Source organism: Natator depressus, chromosome 8 (assembly GCF_965152275.1).
Source record: "Natator depressus isolate rNatDep1 chromosome 8, rNatDep2.hap1, whole genome shotgun sequence".
NCBI classification, from domain to species: domain Eukaryota; kingdom Metazoa; phylum Chordata; order Testudines; family Cheloniidae; genus Natator; species Natator depressus.
The window spans coordinates 95847672-95871575 of NC_134241.1; the positions used below are offsets into that span (position 1 = coordinate 95847672).

The 23904-nt window shown below is 42.3% G+C and overlaps 1 protein-coding gene across 3 annotated transcripts in view; it reads right to left on the reverse strand.

Annotated features, from left to right (window-relative positions):
• Positions 1 to 3138: 3138 nt before the first annotated feature.
• The window catches only part of GPX7 (glutathione peroxidase 7), a 30455-nt gene continuing 9689 nt past the window's right edge, over positions 3139 to 23904 (reverse strand). The window contains exons 2-4 of one of the 3 annotated variants that reach the window (XR_012640603.1): positions 13506 to 13767; positions 8656 to 8983; positions 3139 to 5692 (exon numbers count right to left, since the gene is read on the reverse strand). Coding sequence is in view for 1 of the 3 variants with exons in the window: in XM_074961735.1 (XP_074817836.1) it covers positions 8820 to 8983; positions 13506 to 13767 (426 nt within the window). In the remaining 2 variants the exon portion in view is untranslated. Of the gene's footprint in view, positions 5693 to 5731; positions 8984 to 13505; positions 13768 to 23904 lie in introns of those variants that run through there. The other 2 variants (XR_012640604.1, XM_074961735.1) reach the window with 2 other exon arrangements.

The following is a 23904-nucleotide window of genomic DNA, read 5'->3' on the forward strand; positions in this document are numbered from 1 at the left end:
CTCCCGCCCGGGCCAGCCCGCGGGCTCCCCCTCCAGGACAGCTCCGGGAAGCTCTGCCCTGTCTCGCGGTTGGGATTCTGTAGAAGGGGCCCGATCCCCCCTGCACTTCGGTTACATCAGGGAAGGATTAAGTCCAAAGACTTTCCTAAAACTTGTTTCTCTCGTCCCACTGCCCTCTGCAGACCAGACGGAGAAGGTACGGAGCTTTCACTGCGGTGATTTTTGTTATGCTGACAGTTTTTATCCATACAGACGAAACCAATCGCTTATAACCGAGAGAGACATTTCATAGAATATCAGGGTTGGAAGGGACCTCAGGAGGTCATCTAGTCCAACCCCCTGCTCAAAGCAGGACCGATCCCCAATTTTTGCCCCAGATCCCTAAATGGCCCCCTCAAGGATTGAAATCTCAATCCTGGGTTTAGGAGGCCAATGCTCAAACCACTGAGCTATCCCTCCCCGCCCTTAGGGTTTTCACCCCTGAGGGTACTTTTCACTATTTAAAATACAGTAATTGTCTTTCTCTGCAAAACATAACAATCCCTTTAACCCAAAACCATTTCAGCCCCAACAGCTGTCATGACGTAGACATCTGATGTAGCTGGACGATCCCAGTTGCAGACAACCCAGTGTTTATAATGATCCTTTACTTCCAACATTCCCACCTCCGCGCAGGACGCATTATCTCAAACTTTCCCAAGAGCATTTCCTCCTCCAGCATGGCAAATGACACATGGATTTTATCGTTGTTAAATTTTAGACATTTCAGCATATCTAGAAAGAAAGCCTGAAGATAATTTTCTACAAAATGTTGCCTGAAGCCTATTATGGGCACCTGGCACCAAATATGAATAATGAACACTTGACTACAGTAGTCATAGCCATTACACTGAAAAAATACATTTCAATAGCATATAGGAATGTTATAGTGAATTATGTTGTTTGGAGACCAGTTGCATATGGAAAAAATCCCAGCTCTGGTCATTTTGTTAATATCATTTCATCAGTACATTGTATTTAATTTTCTAGTTTTGTTTTTTTGACATTAAAAATTGTACAGAGATAAATTCCTGATCCAAACTAAAAGCTAAGTCAAAGGGAAAGTGCAAAGCTTTAAAAATGTGTCAAAACATCCCCCTCTCCTTTTTTTTTTTTTTAAAGATCCCAAATCATTATGGGTGAATGTCACCTGTAGTTCAGAATGCCCTCATAAAGAGCCAGATCCACAACCCTTTGAGGTTAATAGAGTCTTTACCATAGACTCAGTAGAGTCTAGCTGAAGCCCTAAGGTCCTCTGCCCCATAAGTGACCCTCCAAGGGAGAAAATAGTCCTGTCCTTTTTGTGTGGTATAAAAAAGGTGTGAAAGGGTTCAACAAAATGATTCTGCTTGTAGTTTATATTATTTCAGGGCTTGTCTTGAGCGAACCGTAGGAGGAGCCAAGAGTTCATATCTACCAACCAACATGTTATAATGCTACTTTCCCTGCCTATGTTAGGATTTAAAAACATGTTAGCTAGAAAGTTTTTAAAATACACATTTTATCCTAGTCTACACAAGCCCTAGGATTAGCACCTATTGAAGTGAATGAGGCATTTGTTTCAGACTCTCAGAAAACTCAGGTGCATATCACTGCATCAGTTACAAGGAATTATCATAAGAATGGCCATACTGGTCCAGCTAGTTCAGTATCCTGTCTTCTGACAGTGGCTGCTGCCAGATGCATCAGAGGGAATAAACAGAACAGGGCAATTATTGAGCGATCCATGGCAGCTTCTGGCAGTTGGAGGTTTATGGATATCCAGAGCATGGGTTTGCATGCCATTGATGGACCTATCCTCCAGGCACTTATTAAATTCTTTTTTTTAACCCAGTTATACTTTTGGACTTCGCAACATCCCCTGGATGTATATAGTGGCATGATGATATTTTCTGTTTTATTACCTAGACCTTTCTTAATGGTTCCTAACATTCTGTTAGCCTTTTTGACTGCCGCTGCACACTGAGCAGATGTTTTCAGAGAACTATCCGTGATGACTCCAAGATCTCTTTTTTGAGTGTTAACAGCTAATTTAGATTCCATCTTTTTGTACGTATAGTTGGAATTATTTTTTCAAATGTTCTTTACTTTGCATTTATCAGCACTGAATTTCATCTGCAACCATAACAGCTAGACAATTCCTTTAAAAAAACAATAAAGCCGGAGAACAATTGACAAGCCTGTCTGGGTCCTTCAGCTAGTTATTTGTATCCCTCGGGGGCACATCCCACACTTTGGGAAACATTGATGTAAGCATTAAACATTTCCTTTGGAATAACTTCCAAATAGGCATTCAGGCAAGGTTCCTTCTGCCTGTCCTTGGCAGCTATCCAGAGGAGAATTTAAAGATTCCCTGGCAGTAGGGGTTTCAGTCCAGCATCCACATCCCTAAAATCATCAGCAGAGATGACAGTATCTAAACCCACCTGTTGACAGTCTCAGGAAAAAGCTGTGGAATGAACGGACATGAAGATGGAACTATGTTCTCATTTTCTTTCCAGGACAGGGAGGTATGTTGGCAGGGGAGTGTCTAGAAAGCATGTCTGGCTGCTGTCTCTGATGGTTCTGTTCTGTGGATTAATAGAGGACTTCAAACCTCCAGAGTGATAATTTAAAAAGTGGCACCTTTTGTGAATATTATATTCCCACATAAACATTTAAGAACAAAGCCTAGGGGATAACCCCAGCACCACACCCATTGCATGCTCCCAAATTCTGCTTTCCTGCTTCCCCAAACCTACAGGCTTCCTGCACCTGTAGAACTGCAGTCATGATTTGCCTCTCAATTTGTAGATGTATGAATCCCCAACAAAGGTACAGAATCATTCAGCTGCCCGAGGTGCCTAAAGGTTGAGCAATACAAGAACTGGACTCAGGCACTTGAAAGCCACCTTAGCACCTGGTGCTGCATTAAGGAAAGTGACAGGTTCGTCAGTGAGGTGGCTTCCACCTCCACAGAAGCATGCCACCCCAGTTCACCACTCTCCTTATTACAAAGAGCTTAGACATGTCTACAGTAAAACAAAATTGAAGTTTATTTAACAGAGCTTGAGACTGGGATTCAAATAAAAGCAACTATAAGGGTTTGGAAACATAAGTCTACAAGTAAAAGAAAAGCAAAAAATGCAATCTATAGCCTCTACACTTATTAACAAGTTTCAGAGTAGCAGCCGTGTTAGTCTGTATTCGCAAAAAGAAAAGGAGTACTAGTGGCACCTTAGAGACTAACAAATTTATTTGAGCATAAGCTTTCGTGAGCTACAGCTCACTTCATCAGATTCATCTCCCACTGTATTTTCCACTGAATGCATCCGATGAAGTGACATCTTCCCTCTCACAGCATTGATGCTGAATCAACTGATGCACTTAAGGCTAGAGGGGCCATCATGATAATGTAGCTTGACCAACATAACAAGTACTCTTGGCTGATCCAAGAGTTGACTGTAGTTTACTATAAAATTCAGTCCATTTGAACAAATGGATGTCTGTATTCAGTAATTTGGACCACATTCAGCCAGTTGTTGAGCAATGTGCTAATGTGTTGTAAATGGTGCATTAGGTACCACCCAACAAAGTCACATTAGGCCTTACTCACCTTTGCGTCATTCCAGCATTAAACCAGTGTCATTCCATTTATGAAAATGGAATGATCCCAGCATAAAACTGGAATAACACAGAGATGAACCAGACCCATAAAGCTTGTCACTTACCAAAAACCAAAACAAAAATACATGTTTAAACCCCTGTTTCATTGTAAATATTTCAGGTTACGAGTCCCACTTTGCAAACAAATTTTTTGTATTATGTGGGTCCGATTCTGCAATGTCTACTCAGGCAAAACTCTTAAAGTCAACAGGTATTTTGTCTGAATAATGGCTGTGAGACCAGGCTCTGAAGTGATTTCTTCTTCCTCTGTCATACCATACAGGGACATATAATAATGTGCAGTTATGTATCTCATCACTTATCTTAGACGTTAAACCAATGTGACATGTTTCTTACAGGGATAGTCTACATCTGGCAGATCTGCATGCTATAAATCTTAAAGCCCTAGACAATTGCTATCCAGTCACAAAAATGTATGTTTGTTAACACATACCAAATCTTTCTGTAATACAGGCAAGTTGCAGATAAGATTTAAGCATGGCACATTCAATGGTTCTACGTAGTTTCCAGGAGGTGCCCTGGGGAAGATCCCTGTCAGACTTGAACTGTGTTAGAATTCATAAGCCAAAGGAATAATTTCTGATATCTACACACTTGTTGAATCCTCAGAGAACAAATACAATCCAGTGCAATTTGGCTTGTTATCTATGGTTTGTCTATCTAGTGACAAGATCATATCAAATGATTAGAGGACAGATTTCTCTCCTAATAAAAAAATTATGATTTACATTTATCTAGCATCTTTCATCCTGAAAGACCTAAACTTGCTCTACCAACTATGACTTCAGCCCAACAAAGGATTTAAACATGTTATATGCTTAACTCTCAGCACATGACTATTTCTGTTAACTTAAATGTAAGCATTCATGTGCTCAAGTCCTTTACTAGCTCAGGGTTTAAGTGTACTAGCTTACATAGTATTCATTTCATCCACCACTAAACTGTTGCCACTGGTAAGGTGGACTGCATGAGCTGTTTAACACTGTGCAGCATCACTAGCCACCAGTTTAGGATAGAAAGCGAAGAGGAATTTAAGGAACCAGAATGTATTAATTACCACACTTAAACTTTGGCTAGGACACTGGGGCTAATGCTCCTACTATTATGAAGAGTGCTCTGTGCTAGTCAGAGCCTCAGTTATATACCTTATCCAAAGGGCAGTATTTCCAGCAGCATAATGCCTGCCACTACCGTGCTGGGACACTGTTTCCGTATGTATGTAGAGGGAAGAGAGCCACATACTGAATCATTAATCACTTTTTTTCCATTACCCTGGATTCTCCTTGGTGATCTCCCTGCCACATAACAGACACACCTGACTCTCCTTTACTTGTGAGGTGTGATGAAGTCACTGCTACGACTCATTTAGTAAATAGACTGAATAATAGAAAAGACCTGGGGGTTTGCTGCTCTCTTCTTCCTACATGCCCATGTATCTATGTGCCATGCCCACTAACACTGATTTTCCTTGCTTGCATAGGTGTAAGTTACACCCTTCATTGTAGTCTAACATTGGTTTGTAGGACTGAACATGTTAATTAATGTCAATATTGCCTGATTCTGGAAATGTCCACAATTTCCAACTGCAGCTGGCTCAGAGATTTTTTGCCCTTCTGCCTTGGGGCTGTGATCTGCCCCTCCATCTCCTTTATTTGTCTTCTCTCTCTCTCTCTCTCTCACACACACACACACACACACACACACACACTTTTTCCTTTTATTCCCCTGCCCCTTTATTTTATTTATTTATTTTTAAAACTCATCAGATTTTCTCAGATGATGTCAGCTTGCTTGATGCAGTAGAAAACACAGTTCAGATTCCAGTTCCCCTGGCCTTTCTGCAAGTCTCAAGGCAGTTCCAGCTTCTACCCTCTTGGACTGCTCCTGATAGGCATCCATGACCCTAGCAGCAGCTGTGCAGGTCCAGGAACCATCAATTGCTTTAGCATCTCTCCTTTCCTCTCCATCCGTTCATCTGCTCCTCACCCTGTTGCAAGACAGGAGGCATCATGGTACACACACACACACCTCTTTATTCTACTGGAGTACACCGGCATAATTATGAATGTCTATGATTGCAACAGCCATTTGGAAAGTGTTTACACTGTATGCAAAATGCTAAAAAAGTTTATTGTTTTACCATTTTAAAAACACTATGCAGCACAAACCAGCTTTACTGTGTCAACAATATTAGAACTGGGCAATATTATACTTTTTTAAAGCATCCTAGGGTTAGGAGCATTCTGGCCCCTAGAGCTTCTTTTATAAATAATTGCCTTATTTTACTATCTAGTGCTGATAGTCCTCCAGTGCCTTCCCACAGTTCCCCTCAAAGGGTAGAAAAGTTATCCCACAATTGACAGGCATTGCATACCCCTTGGTTCTTTGTGCTGAGATGCTCTAGGATTCTTTCCCTGTCAACTGTGGGAGAACTTGTGTATTCTTTTGGAGGGAAACTATGGGAAGGCATTGGAGGACTCTCAGCATTTAAATGATTTTGCCTATGTCCTCATTGCAAAATAGGCAGGCTCCAACCTCAGCTCTAACCCCCGACAGCTGAGTAAGCTAACCTAGGCTTAAAGCACCTCCAAACCCAGGTCAGAAGTTTTTCTGTATGGATGGCAGGGCGGGGTAAGGCTAAAACCTAAGTAAGAGCCTCAGTTAACAGTGTAGCGTAGACATCATGTGTGCAAGAACATGTTACCCTCCACTGGTTGGTTATGCTAAAAAAAGATACCCTATGAGTGTTTCTGTAGGTGACAGCTAACAAAGATCTTTGTTTTAGCTTAAGTGGTAGTAGCCTTGTACTTTTGGAGCTAAAGTAACAGAGCTTTTATCTCAGCTGAATAGGTCTATGAAGTTTTATATTAGTGAGGGGAGAATATTGCCATTTTTAAGGTTCCAATCACAGTCCAATTTTAAGGTGGATTTAATCTTCCTTGTAAGAACCACTTCCTCTCCCTATTGCCCACCTCCCTATCCCCCAAGAAAGATAGAAATCTTTATGCTTTCAAATAATTAGGGTTAAGGCTCACTGGCAACTGGAATGTTTTTTGAACATTTTGATTAAACTGAGTAAGTATCTTTTGAGATTAAAACATTTTAAAGTGTCACCAGTTTGAAAATTTTGCATTTTCTAATGTTTCTCTCTATCCTTAGATCTGCCCAATGCAATCACATTACACCACAAGATTTGAATTATAAACTGAACATAGATTTTAACATTGGTTTAGACAAGAGGCAGTTTTCAAAAGCAAAAACAGTAAAATGCGTAAGAAATTTCCATTACTTGTTCACTTGTCATGATTCTGTCAGTGAAACTGAGGAAAAAAAAATATCACAGTGACTGAGAATATTTTCACCATAGAGCTCTGAATTGGCCAAGGCTACTTTCCAGAGTTAAAGGAAAGGTCAGGATCTGGTTTAATGATTCTCCTTCCTGCATGATCCACCCTTTGGTCTAGGGTGAAATGTGGTACAGGTCCATTTTCCTGACTGAGGAACTGAGTAGTCTCATTTTTTTATTATGCTGTAGCCCCCTTTTACTGTACTGGTATATAATTCTCTGTTATACCAAGGCCCCTTTTTGCTGCTTTGGCAGAAACAATCCCCTGAGAATATACCCTACATAAAAAGCCTCACCAGCTGGCACAGACGATGCCAGGCCTGCTCTAATCCACTCCTATGCTCCCCCGCCTCCCCACAAACACAAAACCACCACCACCTGCAAAGAGTACTGGGAACATTTATTTATTTATTTAGCGTGTGCAACCGGGTACCTTGGGAACACGTTTCTATATTTATACGTCTATTCTCTGCTTCCCAGGTTCCACAGGGGACCTAGGGCAGCAGATCAAACACTAGAGCAGCCACACGGTAAATGGGTGTGCTTTTGTCAGATGTGCTTTGAATGAGGCAGGGCTTTGCAGAAGCCATTAAACTTGGACAGCACCACTAATTCCTTTAATTTAATAATCTGTCCAATCCCATTTATTTAAAAGTTTAAAAATGCTGTCTTACATTTGGCTACATTTTAAAAATAATTAAAGTTTCTGGGTGATATCAGAGGACTTGGCTATCACATCATTTATCAAAATGAAGCACTTAAAACTGAACAAACAAGGACATCATTAATCTTACATTGCCCACAAAATAAACACATTATTCATATGGTGCCAGCAGATTTCAAAACCACCTTAACTCTGACTCAGAATCAGTACTGTTCTTTCTCCCAAAACATGAAGCACCATACAAAAACTTTTTGAAAATAGGGGTACATAACAATAGGGGTAGATTCTCAGCTGGGATAAATCATCTTAGCTCGTTGATTTTAATGGCGCTAAATTGATTTAGCCAGAGGAGAATCTGGCCCTATAGATGTTCAAATTAATTATACAGATTTTACTAATGTCACTCAGTAACCCTTTTTTAAACAAAGAATTTAAAGACAGTTCACACAACTTATGGAGAATCTTTTTGTAGGAAATGTTGTCTTTTATTTCGGTTCTACAGATGAGGCCTCCCCATGCCCTTCTCCCCCAGTTACCCATGACACAAATAAAGAAAGTGAAGTGTCTGTCCTTTATAACTAAGCAGACACATATCATTATAAGTGTGTCTGCTTTGAGGAAACCTATTTTTGCCTGCCCCTTATAACTGCATCCATACTACGCTGAGTGCACTCTTCTACTTTGGGTTGCATTTTTAAATGAAATTCATGGTCAAAATCATGACAAATGAATTGCAGTTGCTAGTAAGGTCTCTCTAAGGAAATTCTAGCTGAACTGAGCCTGGCTGCCAAAAAAGATCCTAACTGGCTCTTCATAATACCATCAACAATTCATGATTTGAGTTAGTAAAATGAACAAATGGCTGATAATTTTCTTTCCGAGAAGGCACATATTAAATTCAGTAACTTTGTAATGATAGCACAAACCTAAGTTAAATCACCTTTTACCACATTCAGTTATTATTTCCTGTATTCTTAGGATGATGGGGAAAACTTCAATTAGTCATAATGATTTCCTGTCCTCTATTTCCTCTTTTGGAATGCAGTCAAATTACAGTCCTAATTATCAATCAAGGTATAATAGATGTGATGGGACTTTTGAAAGTCACAGTTCATCTTTCTGCTTCAGGATGATTTTCCTCACAAGCTCAGTGATGTAAGGTTTTATCTCTTCAATAGTGACAGTTGAGTCCCAAGCCTTTACTACTTTCCCATTAGGGGCTATCAGGTACTTCCAGAAGTTCCAGGTTGGTTCTTCTCCTGTGGATTCTGTGAAGGAAAAAAAAGTACAAACAGAAGAGAAAACCACACGAACCAGTTCCTGACATTTTAGTATGATGATGTGTTAATTAGCGCCTTAAGGAAAGAAAGTACATAACATCAAGGGGAAAACATTAGGTTGATTATCAGGAAGGATTTCCTGACAGGGAGATATATTAGACTGTGGAATAGTCTACCATGGGAACTAGTAGAAGCCCAATCCATAAGACATATAGACAGGAGAAAGCACCAGAAAATATAAGGAATACTTGTGGCACCTTAGAGACTAACAAATTTATTTGAGCATAAGCTTTCGTGAGCTGAGCTGTAGCTCAGAAAAGCTTATGCTCAAATAAATTTGTTAGTCTCTAAGGTGCCACAAGTACCCCTTTTCTTTTTGCGAATACAGACTAACACGGCTGCTACTCTGAAACCAGAAAATATACCATTTGGAATAATCATGCACTGGCAGGGAGATGGACTTAGGAACAGCCATATTAGAGCAAACTAATGGCTCATCTAGTCCAGTAGGCTATCTCCGATAGTAGCCATTACCAGATGCTTCAGAGGAATGTTTCAAGAAACTCTGCAGTAGGAAATAACGGAATAACCTACCCCGAGGAGAAGTTTCTTCCTAACCCTCATTAGTTAGAGATTGGGTTATTCTCTGAATGACCTAACAGGTTTTCCCATAGCTCTAACCTCTATGATTCTATTTTATGAAATGAAAAAGTTCAGGAATGCATTTTAGAATAAGGGCAGGAGTTTCTGCCCATAAATATGAGGTCATAAGATAGGAGCACAGAATGTGCAGGTCCAGAGCTATACATGCTTCATCTGGGACAAGGTTACATCTCTTGCCACTTCTGGGCCAAACCCCCATGTGGAATCAGACAGATTGCCAAGGTGCATGTGACAAGGTGTACCAGGCCCTTTTCTGGGGCAGAGCTGGAGACCTCATGGTCCTTCCACGCTCTGCCCCAGAAAAGGAGAAGGGAAGCAGCCAATCGGAGCACAGCAGGCTCAGATAAAAGGAGCTGCAGGGGCTGTATGCAGTGCTGTCCCGGACTAGGACCAGAGGAGTAAGGAAGGGTATTCCTTGCTAGAACTCAAGTGAGACACAAAAGATGGGTTCTGGTGGAAATGGCATTTGGTGAGGCAGGAGAAGAGTAGAGAACTTCAGCCCTGAGGTAAAGGTGAAGAGGAAAGGGCTATGTGGGAAGCAGCCTGGGGAATAGCAGCAGCAACTACTGAAGGAAGCGAAGCAGTGTGTAGCTGCCATTTGTAGGGTCCCTGGGTTGGGACCTAGATAGTGGACAGGCCTGGATTCTGCCACTGGCAACGTGGCCAATGCTCTGAGAAGGGGGCATATTTTGTTTTGTAGCCCAAGCCCAGGGATGGAACTTAAAGGACTCAAGAATGGCTGAAGACCCCGCAGAGGGCCAACCATTTGTTGAACTTTGTTACTCCTGTCCCCTGGAAGGGAGCTGAACTTGAAGGAGTGACCCAGCTGGGGCAATAAGAACTGTTATGGCAAAGAGTCTCCAGGGAGAAAGCCCCAGAGGTACTGCTCTATACCAGGGCAGGCATGGTCTTAAAGCCAGCCTAGAAGGGGCTGAGGACTGAGCACAGAGACATGGCTAAAGATTTTAACAAGGGCACAGGGACAGGCCCTGTTTGGACCTCTTATCCTGGAAGGGGTTTGTTAATGCACATTGACTGTATGTCACTTGGCCAGAGAGCTGGACTAGTGAAGACCCACCTGATGAGGTTAACTGCTGAAAAGAGGTGGTGGGAGCAGAGAGAGAAAGTGCAGGTTTGCACACAACCGACAGGAGGCACTAATGAGAGGTGAGTGTTTCCTGTCACACTGCACTGCCAGGCTGATGCTGGTGACTGTCCTTTCACGTTGCAGTGGTGACTGTACCACTCTCACAGCCTCATGCTACATGTGGGGCATTGGGGAAGGATGAGATTTGCAATCTGCATGTGATATGCTAGTGGCAGCTGAGACGTTATTGACATGAACTGTGACCGTATAGATCATTGTTGTAACCAAGGTCCTACAGTTGCACCAAATCTTGTACAAAAGAGGTCAAGTAAGGTGTCTATGGAAAGGTTGTAATTTGCTGGTTATGATTATGCTGTCTGTATGCATGTATCATTTTTGTATTTGAGGTTATGAATATTGGCTATGTACTTGTATCTCAATGTGTTTGTTTCTAAGTAGCATCAGTGAAGCATTTGGTCAGCTTCTTGAGAAAGGACTATTCTGAGTCAGTGCCCAATCAAGAAATACTTAACTGACAATGGACTTTGGGAGACGCCAATCCACATCTGAGCTTTCCTGGGAACATTCAAACTAACATGTAAACAATGGCGTCGGCCTGCAAAAAGCTGAATCCATGGACATGTGATTTGCCCAGATGGCTACAAACTCCATCTTGTTGCTGTGATTTTGCACAGAAGAACAAAAGGGGTTTCCGCCCACACGAGAGAAAAGGCCCTGGAAGCCTCTCTATTTTTTCTTCAGCTGGCTCAAGAGATGGCCTCTCCACCCCAAAGAGATGCCTGAAAGAAACTGGGACAAATGGGTGTGTGAGTGATTGCTGGTTCCAGGCCATAAACTACAACGTTGGTCTGAAAAGGATTGGGCCCAAACTAGGAAGGTGTCTAGTCTGTGAAAGAAGCTTATTGGAACATTTCTGAGGGTGAGATTTACCTATATTCAGTTTCTCAATGTATTAGGCTTAGACTGGTGTGTTCTGTTTTATTTTGCTTGGTAACTTACTTTGTTCTGTCTGTTATTATTTGGAACCACTTAAATCCTACTTTTTATACTTAATAAACTCACTTTTGTTTATTATTTAACTCAGAGTAAGTGATTAATACCTGGGGGAGAAAACAGCTGTGCGTATCTCTCTATCCATGTTATAGAGGGTGGACCATTTATGAGTTTACCCTGTATAAGCTTTATACAGAGTAAAATGGATTTATTTGGGGTTTAGGCTCCCAGAAAGACTGAATACTAGGTGCTGGAAAAGTCCCTGTTAACTGAGAAGCCCCTGGGCTAAGTGGATCTTAGTTTCTGTGAACTGCAGGGATGTCTGGCCCAACCTCCTGGTCTGTGCTGAAGCTGACTGGTGTGACTAGCTCAGCAAAATAGAGTGGAGGGAAGCCTTTTCTGGCAGGGGGGTTTGTTCTCAGTGGTATCCCAGCACATCTAGTGACCGTCTTGAGGGAGTTTCTGTGACCCAACCCATCACAGCAGCTATCCTACCTGGTGAACCAGAACTGGAAGAGTGTGAAGTGACCTTGGAGTCTTTCTGCTTTCCTCTGCAGCGTGTGGGTGTGGGTCTCTTACCGGGATTACCTGGCTAGATCTCAATCATGCCCTTGTCACTGCTGGGACTCAGGCATTGGTGCACCTTGGTCCCTCCTATTCTCTGCCTGTGGTACATAATAGTCTAGTCTCCTGGAGTTGTACTACTCTGGTCTAATTTTAGTTGTTGGGTTTAGTTTGTGGATGCTGGTTGGAGTTGGTGGCTGTGATGTACAGGAGGTCAGACTAGATGCTCTGGTGGTCCCTTCTGGCCTTAAACTCTACAAAAAGAGCATGGGGAAGCTTCACCTGCAGGAATGTCAGCTCTGGAAGACTGCATGTAGCTGCCAAAAGTAGTACAAACAACTGTGCTGTAAGTCCATGGGAGATTGTGGAAGGAACACCGTTGCTGGGTAGAGGAGGTGAGACTCAGTGTGCCGTCATGTGATGGTGGGTTTGATTAGATTTGTCTCATTTCCTAAAAAATTGGATGAAGATTCCAAGTTCAGTTCAGTATATGAATGGTGTTTGGAGCATTCAACCAATGCAGAAAAATATAGGCTTTAGATAAGAATAACCTGATTTATTGAAGGCTTCTTAACTGTCTGCCAGGAACCAACAAAAACTCCCAAAGACTCCTGTCCTAGCATGCATTGGTTCTTGTACAAATAGCTGGATGGGTTTTACAATTTGGTTGTTCCATATTCCTGGTGAGGAACATGGAAGGAATTTTTCCAGAAAATCACTATCAGCACCTGGTTGCACCGTTTTGTGAGTGAATGCAAAGCTTGTGAAAGTGAGGGGTTTGGTTGGATACTGAGGACCTTTTGCCTCCTTTTACCCTACAGTTCTGCTAATGCACCTGATCAAATCTGGCCTGATGTGCCCTGACACGAATGCTCTGGAGGAACGGTTGCTAAGTGGAGAAAACCAGGCACAACTGCCCACGTTCATGACCCTGTGATCAGGTACAGAGGGAATGTATTACACTCCCATGTACACAAACTTTGTATTTCTAGACATTCTGAATCCCTATTTGGATAGGCATTAGATAGGGTTATTTAATAAATGTGTATGTGAAATAATTATAACAGGCGCATTTGCTATCATGAACACTATAAATAATCCTTATAAAAGTCTTGCCAGATCAGATGAATTCAATGCCAGCGACTTACCTCCTTAAATATAGCTTCTCTAGATATTACTCACCAATTAAATATTTGAAGGCAGCATTAGCACCAGCACCTGTGACGGCAGTTTTGCTGAACATAGGAAAGGAGGCACCATAAGTCTTTCGGGCAAAGCTCTCAATTTCTTTGTTACTGTCTGGTTCTTGCTGCCCAAATTGATTACATGGGAATGCCAGCACATTAAAATGATGCGGGCCAAGGTCTCTCTGTAATTGTTGTAGAGCTTTGTAGTGGCTATCTGTATATCCACACTCACTTGCAACATTGACGACCAGAGATACCTAAACACAAGAGATTAAAACACACTGCATATCTCCGTTTGACATGAGCTTCCCCCAAGGAGGTTTGACTGCAGATCATTCTCAGCAGAATAAAAATATCCAGGTTGAGAATCTTCAGTGAACTGGGATTGAGCATCTTGCTACTGTTTGAAACTGTTTCAAATTCTTTTGATTATTTAGGGAGACTTAGTTTTTAATATTCACTTTATTGAAGTCAGATGTAGCATCCATGCTGAGAAAATACATTCTAAATTCCTTGGGGGTATTAATTCTGTTTTCAGAAAAACCAGCATCTCCTCTGTCCTGTCTCCTTGGCATTTTCTAAACATTCATTATAGTATAAACAATCCAGCACATGTAAAGAAATGACTGTTCAGATGAGGTTGTTTGGTGCATATTAATTATTGTAGGTCTTTCAAATGTTTTTAGATGTGCAACATCTTCCCTCTCACAGCATTGATACTGAATCAACTGATGCACTTAAGGCTAGAGGGGCCATCATGATAATGTAGCTTGACCAACATAACATGGGACATTAAACTTCACTCTGTGATTACTGCATCAAGCCCACTAACTTGTGGTTATCTTTCAGAAAGCCATCCAGTCTCAATTAAAGACTCCAAGTGGTGGAGAATTTACCACTTCCCTTGGGAAGCTGCCTCAGTAGTTAAGTAGCCTTAAAAATGTGAATCCTTTTTCCAGTTGTGTGGCGGTTCAATGACAAGACAGAACACAGCTTTTAGCAAGCAAGCAGGCTGGTCTCTGCTAACCGACTTCTGCCTGTCAGCTTTCCACCTTCCCCTTTATTCTCTCTCTCTCCCCGCGCATTACATTCTCCAACAGATAAAAGGAATACACTGGCTTTGTTTAACATTCTTATTTACCAATTTCTATCTACCGCATTCCTTGCTCTCGGGCCTTGAGCCCAGTCCTGAGAGGCTTCCCACGATACATGTCATCTTGGCGAGATTCCAAGGTTGATGCCCTTGAAAGGAGTTGTGTGTGCACAAGTCCAGCACAACACGCTGGGTGTGCCCTGAATGTTGCCAACCACATAAACCTTGTATGAATCCTACACAGTTGGAATTTTTCTGACTTCATCTTCCATCATCCTTGAGCTTCTGGACTATTGTATTACACACAATTACATTGTTATAAATGTACATTCTGTGGGCTACAACACTTCTCCCACATGCCACTGCCTTTAGAGCCCTGCTGTTGGGAGGATGTGCAGCATAGTAGGGCTTCACTTGAACAATAGCACAGCCTCAAGCTGTAATCATTGTTAAGCAGATTCTGCAAAGGATCCATGGTGGGGACCTTCCCCAGGCCTGATGTACCTTACACATAGTGCTCTACAGACAGATCCCTAACATCAGGAAGCACCCTCCACAGAATCTGGAGACAGAGCAAGATAGTGGTGCCTGTCCCCAAACCACAGTAGAGCCACATCCAATGGTGCACCTGCAGGAGTGAGGAGGGGAGAAATGAGGCCATGTGGGAAGCATTCCCTCACTCTGTGTGTGTGTGTGTGTGTGTGTGTGTGTGTGTACACAGATCTCAAATATGCCAGTCATAGAGGTAAAGAGAATATCGTGGCCCACTGAAATGAAGCTCTTACACCCTTTTTACATGTTTGAATAAGAAAGTTTGATCCTGCTCCCATTGACATGAACAGGAGTTTCACCATTGACTACCCTGGTTTGGGATTGGGGTTCAAAGTTAGGACGTGTGGAGCCAGAGTCAGTCTGGGTGTAAGCAGATCCAACTCTGCTGAAATCAGCTAAGTCACACATGTCTACACCAACCATGGCCACATCTGCCCATGGAGCTAAATTCTTCTCTTAATCCCACTGATTTCCATGGGGCTACTGAAAGCAGAATTTGTGCATGTGTTTCTTTCATGATCTGTACATGAACTCAGACTTCATGTATTTTTGTTAAATGATTTGAGTTCTCAAAACAGCCCTAAAATTCCAAATAATAGTGGAAATTGTTATTAATGTGGGCTCCAAATATGCTTTGAAGATTTTTAAAAATATTTAATCCTTACAAAACATTCAGGAGATCTTAGGGTATTCTTGCAGCTGCTACAAGGGAGAACTGCAACTCGCTTCCTAAAATAACCCTCCTCTAATGTTTTCTTTGGAGGCAATTAAAACCAATTGCCATAGATCTTTCAGATGTTCTAATAATTAATTACAATATTCTGCACTTATGCAGTGCTGCATGTTATCTGCATAGTGCTACAAACTTTTTCCCTTTAAATAGCACTTTATAAATGTTAACCAATTAAATTCACCAGTTAGAATAATTAGAGAAGTTTCTTCTCAACCCAAAAATTTAATTCAAGTATATTGTAGAAAAGAGTTAGGATTCCAGCCCAAATCCTATTAGGCTTACACCTGTGCACCCCTACTGAACTCAGTGGGGCCATACAATTAATCTGCCCTGATTTATATCCTGTATCTTTGAACCAAAGAGCTCAAAGTGTTGCACAAATTAATGTATCAAGTTTTACATGACCACTGTGAGATTGCGAACAGTGATTCTGACCTATGTAACAGAAAAAGGGAGTCTGAGGCACAGACTGGGGGCAGGTCTATATACTTAAGTGAAGCACTTAAGTGAAGCCACTCCTATGCTGATAGGAGAGAGCTCTCCCATCGGTGTAGTTAATCCACCTCCCTGTAAGGTGGTAGTTATGTCATGTGGATGAGCAGAGGGGTTCAGGGCTGTCAACCCAGCACCTTTCCTGAGCACTAAAAATTCACTCAGAGCCTTTCCTCCCCCTGCTATAAAATTCACAATGAAATATCATAGGCCAATCAATAAAGCACATCAAAACTTGGTTTAGTTGAAAGGGAAAAATAAAATATGATTGCAGATTGTACAATAAATATAGGGCAACAAATTCTTAGCCACCAAGAATTCATGGGTGCCATTATATTGGACACTGTGGCCATTCAGAACTTCACAGCAGGAGAGAACCCAAGTTCTCCTGCACCAAAGCACAGGCCCCATTCACTTGAGGGAGAACACCTTTAGCTGTTCTAAGGTTAAGGTCTAAAGCAGTAGTCCCCAAACTGTGGGGTGTGCCCTCTGGGGGAGGAAGGGTACAGCGGAATGTTTGGGGGACATGGTGGGGCCCAGGCCAGCCCCCACAAGGGGTGTGGAGGGAGCCCCAACTCTGCCCCAGCTGTGCTCCTGGTTCTGGCTCCCGGATGCAGCTCTGGTCTTGGACCCCAGCCCTGACCACAGCCCCACTCCCAGCTGCAAACCCGGCCATGACCGTGGCCCTGTTCCCAGCTGTGGTTCGAGGGGAGTGTGTGTGGGGACGAGCTGGACGAGCACAAGTCCATGGGACTGGATGCGCTGCATCCAAGAGTGCTAAAGGAGTTGGTGGATGTGATTGCAGAGCCATTGGCCATTATCTTTGAAAATTCATGGCGATCGGGGGAAGTCTCGGATGACTGGAAAAAGGCTAATGTAGTGCCCATCTTTAAAAAAGGGAAGAAGGAGTATCCTGGGAACTACAGGCCAGTCAGCCTCACCTCAGTCCCTGGAAAAATCGTGGAGCAGGTCCTCGAGGAATCAATTCTGAAGCACTTAGAAGAGAGGAAAGTGATCAGGAATAGTCAGCATGGATTCACCAAGGGCAAGTCATGCCTGACTAATCTAATTGCCTTCTATGACGAGATAACTGGCTCTGTGGATGAAGGGAAAGCAGTGGATATGTTGTTCCTTGACTTTAGCAAAGCTTTTGACTCAGTCTCCCACTGTATTCTTGCCAGTAAGTTAAAGAAGTATGGGCTGGATGAATGGACTATAAGGTGGATAGAAAGTTGGCTAGATTGTCGGGCTCAACGGGTGGTGATCAATGGCTCCATGTCTAGTTGGCAGTTGGTATCAAGTGGAGTGCCCCAAGTGTCGGTCCTCGGGCCGGTTTTGTTCAATATCTTCATAAATGATCTGGAGGATGGTGTGGATTGCATCCTCTGCAAGTTTACAGATGACACTAAACTGGGAGGAGAGGTAGATACGCTGGAGGGTAGGGATAGGATACAGAGCGCCCGAGACATATTAGAAGATTGGGCCAAAAGAAATCTGATGAGGTTCAACAAGGACAAGTGCAGAGTCCTGCACTTAGGACAGAAGAATCCCATGCACCGCTACAGACTAGGGACCGAATGGCTAGGCAGCAGTTCTGCAGAAAAGGACCTAGGGGTTACAGTGGACGAGAAGCTGGATATGAGTCAACAATGTGCCCTTGTTGCCAAGAAGGCCAATGGCATTTTGGGATGTATAAGTAGGGGCATTGCCAGCAGATTGAGGGACGTGATCATTCCCCTCTATTCAACATTGGTGAGGCCTCATCTGGAGTACTGTGTCCAGTTTTGGGCCCCACACTACAAGAAGGATGTGGAAAAATTGGAAAATGTCCAGTGGAGGGCAACAAAAATGATTAGGGGACTGGAACACATGACTTATGAGGGGAGGCTGAGGGAACTGGGATTGTTTAGTCTGCGGAAGAGAAGAATGAGGGGGAATTTGATAGGTGCTTTCAACTACCTGAAAGGGGGTTCCAAAGAGGATGGATCTAGACTGTTCTCAGTGGTAGCAGATGACAGAACAAGGAGTAATGGTCTCAAGTTGCAGTGGAGGAGGTTTAGGTTGGATATTAGGAAAAACTTTTTCACTAGGAGGGTGGTGAAACACTGGAATGCGTTACCTAGGGAGGTGGTGGAATCTCCTTCCTTAGAAGTTTTTAAGGTCAGGCTTGAGAAAGCCCTGGCTGGGATGATTTAGTTGGGGATTGGTCCTGCTTTGAGCAGGGGGTTGGACTAGATGACCTCCTGAGGTTCCTTCCAACCCTGATATTCTATGATTCTGTGTGTGGGAGGGTAGGGGTAAGGGAGCACAAGATAAAAAGTTCTGGGACCCCTGGTCTATAGCCTGCAGTTGGGCAGTTCTAATTGCACCTAATAGAGGGCAACGATGCATATACACAGTATAGCTGATCACAATACAGTATTTAAAACTGGTCTCTACATCCTCCCTTAGTTTTCTCTCAGAAAAACAAACCCATAAAGCAAAAGTTGATTTTAATAATCCTTAATGGTTTATTGTGACAACAAGGCACAATCTAGGGAATCCCTATGCACTGGCATACAAAGTATGTTCTGGTGTCATCTAGCTAACTTTCAGAGTATCAACATATAGATACAGACTGAATGAACATGGTCTACTTGCTTTTTGATGCTCATTAAAAAAAAATGATGTATTAAATTTGTGTCTGAACTCTGTAGAGGAGAATTGTATGTCTCCTGCTCTGTGGTTTTACCCACATTCTGCCATGTTTTGTGTTATTGCAGTCTCTGATGACGACCCAGCATATGTTGTTTGATTTAAGGACACTTTTACTGCAAATTTGACAAAACCCAAAGAAGGTCCCAATATGAGATTTCTAAAGATAGCAGCAGCACTCGACCCAGGGTTTAAGAATCTGCAGTGCCTTCCAAAATCTGAGGGACGAGGTGTGGAACATGGTGTCAAAGTCTTAAAAGAGCAACACTCTGATGCGGAAATTTCAGAACTCGAACCACCAAAAAAGAAAACCAGCCTTCTGTTGGTGGCATCTGACTCAGCTGATGAAAATGAATGTGTGTCTACCTGCACTGCTTTGGGCAGAACCCATCATCAGCACAGAAGCATGTCCTCTGGAACGGTGGTTGAAGCATGAAGGGGCATATGAATGTTTAGCATATCTGGCACATAAATACCTTGCAATGCTGGCTACAACAGTGCCATGCGAATGCCTGTTCTCACTTTCAGGTACAGTAATATTGTAAATAAGAAGCAGGCAGCATGATCTCCTGTAAACAAGTTTGTTTACATTTGTCTTGGCAATTGGCTGAACAAGAAGTAGGACTGAGTAGGACTTATAGGCTCTAAAGTTTTACTTTGTTTTTGAGTGCAGTTACGTTAAAAAAAAATCTACATTTTTAAGTGGCACTTTAACAGTAAAGAGACTGCACTACAGTACTTGTATGAGGTGAATTGAAAAATACCACTATTGTTTGTTTTTTGCAGTACATGTATTTGTAATCAAATATAAAGTGAGCACTATGCATTTTGTGTAGTAATTAAAATCACTATATTTGAAAATGTAGAAAAAAATCCAAAAATATTTAAATGGTATTCTATTGTTTAACAGTGCGACTAACAGAGGAAATAAAAAAAAACCCACCCAGGGTCTGTGCCAATCTGACCAGGGGAGAAATTCCTTCCCAACCCCAAATATGGTGATCAGTTAGACCAGGGATCTCAAACATGAGTTATTTCCTGCGGCCTGCCATAGGCGCTGCGTCCACCGGCAGCCAAGCTCCCCTCACCCCTGGCCCCCCCTCCCCAAGCGCTCCATGTCCCCGCTCCTCTGCCTACCTCCCAGCGCTTCCTGCCGCCAAACAGCTGTTTGGTGGCACTTAGGACTTTCCAGGAGGGAGGGGGGAGGAGCTGGGACATGGCGTGCTCAGGGGAGGAGGTGGAGAAGAGGCGGGACCAGGCCAGGGATTTGGGGAAGGGGTTGGAATAGGGGCAGGGAGCGGGCAGGGTTGGGGCGGGGTCTTTGGGGAAGGGGTTGGAATGGGAGCAGAGATGGGGTGGGAAGAGGCGGGGCAGAAGCAGGGCCTCATGGAAGGGGTGGAGTGGGGGCAATACTGGGGGTGGGACGGGTGACTTTAACCAAAGTAATTCTAAAAGTAAATCTAAAAGTAAATGCGTGAGGTGCATTCCTGAGTGTTTATATTTTATTAAAACCCCTCTTCGCATTAAAGTTTTAAAAAAGTTAATACATTGACTTTTAATAGCATACTATATTACTCTTCATTTTTTTCATTTTTGAGTATACTTTTATATCGTTGTATGAAAAGGTTTCAGTGATGCGGCCCTCGGGCCAATGTACTAGTCCTCATATGGCCCTTGTGGTGATTTGAGTTTGAGATCCCTGAGTTAGACCCTGAGCAAGTGGGCAAGACCTACCAGGAAGATACCTGGGAAAGAATTCTCTGTAGTAACTCAGAGCCCTCGCTATCTACTGTCCTGTCTCTAGCAGTTGGCGATGGGCCACACACTATTGTAGGCAGTCCTGTCATACCATCCCCTCCATAAACTTATAAAGCTCAGTCTTGAGGCCAGTTAGGTTTTTTGCCCCCAGTGCTCCTCTTGGGAGGCTGCTCCAGAACTTTACTCCTCTGATGGTTTGAAACCTTCACCTAATTTCAAACCTAAACTTGTTGATGGCCAGTTTATAGCCATTTGTTCTGGGGTCCACATTGGTGTTTAACTTAAATAACTCCTCTCCCTTCCTGGTATTTTTCCGTCTGATGTATTTATAGAAAGCAATCCTATCTCCCCTCTGCTTTTGGTTAGGCTAAACAAGCCAAGCTCTTTGAGTCTTCTCTCATAAGGTAGGTTTTCCATTCCTCATATCATCCTAGTAGCCCTTCTCTCCACCTGTTCCAGTTTGAATTCATCTTTCTTAAACATGGGAGACTAGAATTGCATGCAGTACTCCAGAGGAGGTATCACCAGTGCCTTGTATAATGGTACTAACACTTCCCTGTCTCTACTGGAAATACCTCACCTGATTCACTCCAAGATCACGTTAGCCTTTTTCACAGCCGCATCACATTGATAGCTCATAGTCATCCTCTGATCAACCAATACACCCACGACTTTCTCCTCCTCTGTCATTTCCAACTGAGAAGTCCCCAGCTTATAGCAAAAATTCTTGTTGTTAGTCCCTAAATGCATGACTTTGCACTATTAAATTTCATCCCATTTCTATTACTCCAGTTTACAAGGTTATCCAGATCTTCTTGTATGGTATTCTGGTCCTCCTCCATATTGGCAATACTCCCAACTTTGTGTCATCTGCAAATGTTATTAGCACATGCCCACTTTTTGTGCCAAGGTCAGTAATAAAAACGTTAAATAAGATTGATCCCAAGACGGATCCCTGAGGAACTCCACTAGTAACCTCCCTCCAGCCTGACAGTTCACCTTTCAGTATGACCTGTTGCAGTCTCCCCTTTAATCAGATACTTTCCCACCTTTCAGTTCTCATATTAATCCCCATCTTCCCCAGTTTAACTAATAATTTCTCATGTGGAACTGTATCAAATACCTTACTGACTGATTAGACTGATTAGATCTGTGGCATTTCTTTTGTCTAAAAAATCAGTTATCTTCTCAAAGAAAGATATTAATAACTTTGTTACTACTTCTTGAATACAACAATTGAAACAATTGTAGAAAAATCTACAATTAGTTTCTATCATTTAGGCTACTTACTTTTTGTAGTTCACGAACCTTGGAACAGATCATTTAACTTTAGGAAACATCCTAACAGCCCTTTCTTATCTTAAATCACATGTTAATCACTCTGTTAATAAACAAAATTCTGAGACTTTCTGCCTCAGGGGTGCAAGCTGGGAGCAGTCTCCTGTCTCCTCTGTAGAACTCTTTACACTGAACACTATATTGAACACTTAAAGATGATAAAGTCATCGTGGAGAAACTAAATGAATTCTTTGCTTCAGTCTTCACGGCTGAGGATGTTAGGAAGATTCCCAAACCTGAGCCGTCTTTTGTAGGTGACAAATCTGAGGAATTGTCACAGATTGAAGTGACACTAGAGGAGGTTTTGGAATTAATTGAGAAACTTAACATTAACAAGTCACCGGGACCAGATGGCATTCACCCAAGAGTTCTGAAAGAACTCAAATGTGAAATTGTGGAACTATTAACTATGGTTTGTAACCTGTCCTTTAAATCAGCTACTATACCCAGTGACTGGAAGATAGCTAATGTAACGCCAATATTTAAGAAGGGCTCTAGAGGTGATCCTGGCAATTACAGACTCATAAGTCTAACGTCAGTACCGGGCAAATTAGTTGAAACAACAGTAAAGAATAAAATTGTCAGACACATAGAAGAACATAAATTGTTGTGCAAAAGTCAACATGATTTCTGTAAAGGGAGATCATGTCTTACTATTCTATTAGAGTTCTTTGAGGGAGTCAACAAACATGTGGACAAGGGGGATCCGGGGACATAGTGTACTTAGATTTCCAGAAAGCTTTTGACAAGGTCCCTCACCAAAGGCTCTTATGTAAATTGTCATGGGATAAGAGTGAAGATCCTTTCATGGACTGAGAACTGGTTAAAAGACAGGGAACAAAGGGTAGGAATAAATGGTAAATTTTCAGAAAGGGGAGGGGTAACTAGTGGTGTTCTCCAAGGGTCAGTCCTAGGACCAATCCTATTCAACTATTCATAAATGATCTGGAGAAAGGGGTAAACAGCGAGGTGGCAAAGTTTGCAGATGATACTAAACTGCTCAAGATAGTTAAGACCAAAGCAGACTGTGAAGAACTTCAAAAAGATCTCACAAAACTAAGTGATTGGGCAACAAAATGGCAAATGAAATTTAATGTGGATAAATGTAAAGTGATGCAAATTGGGAAAAATAACCCCAATTATACATACAATATGATAGGGGCTAATTTAGCTACAACTAATCAGGAGAAAGATCTTGGAGTCATCGTCGATAGTTCTCTGAAGACGTCCACGCAGTGTGCAGTGGCAGTCAAAAAAGCAAACAGGATGTTAGGAATCATTAAAAAAGGAATAGAGAATAAGATGGAGAATATCTTATTGCCCTTATATAAATCCACGGTACGCCCACATCTTGAATACTGTGTACATATGTCGTCCCTGCATCTCAAAAAAGATATATACTGGCATTAGAAAAGGTTCAGAAAAGGGCAACTAAAATGATTAGGGGTTTGGAACGGGTCCCATATGAGGAGAGATTAAAGAGGCTAGCCCTTTTCAGCTTGGAAAAGAGGAGACTAAGGGGGGGATACGATAGAGGTATATAAAATCATGAGTGGTGTGGAGAAAGTGAATAAGGAAAAGTTATTTACTTGTTCCCATACTATAAGAACTAGGGGCCACCAAATGAAATTAATGGGTAGCAGGTTTAAAACAAATAAAAGGACTTTCTTCTTCACTCAGCGCACAGTCAACCTGTAGAACTCCTTGCCTGAGGAGGTTGTGAAGGCTAGGACT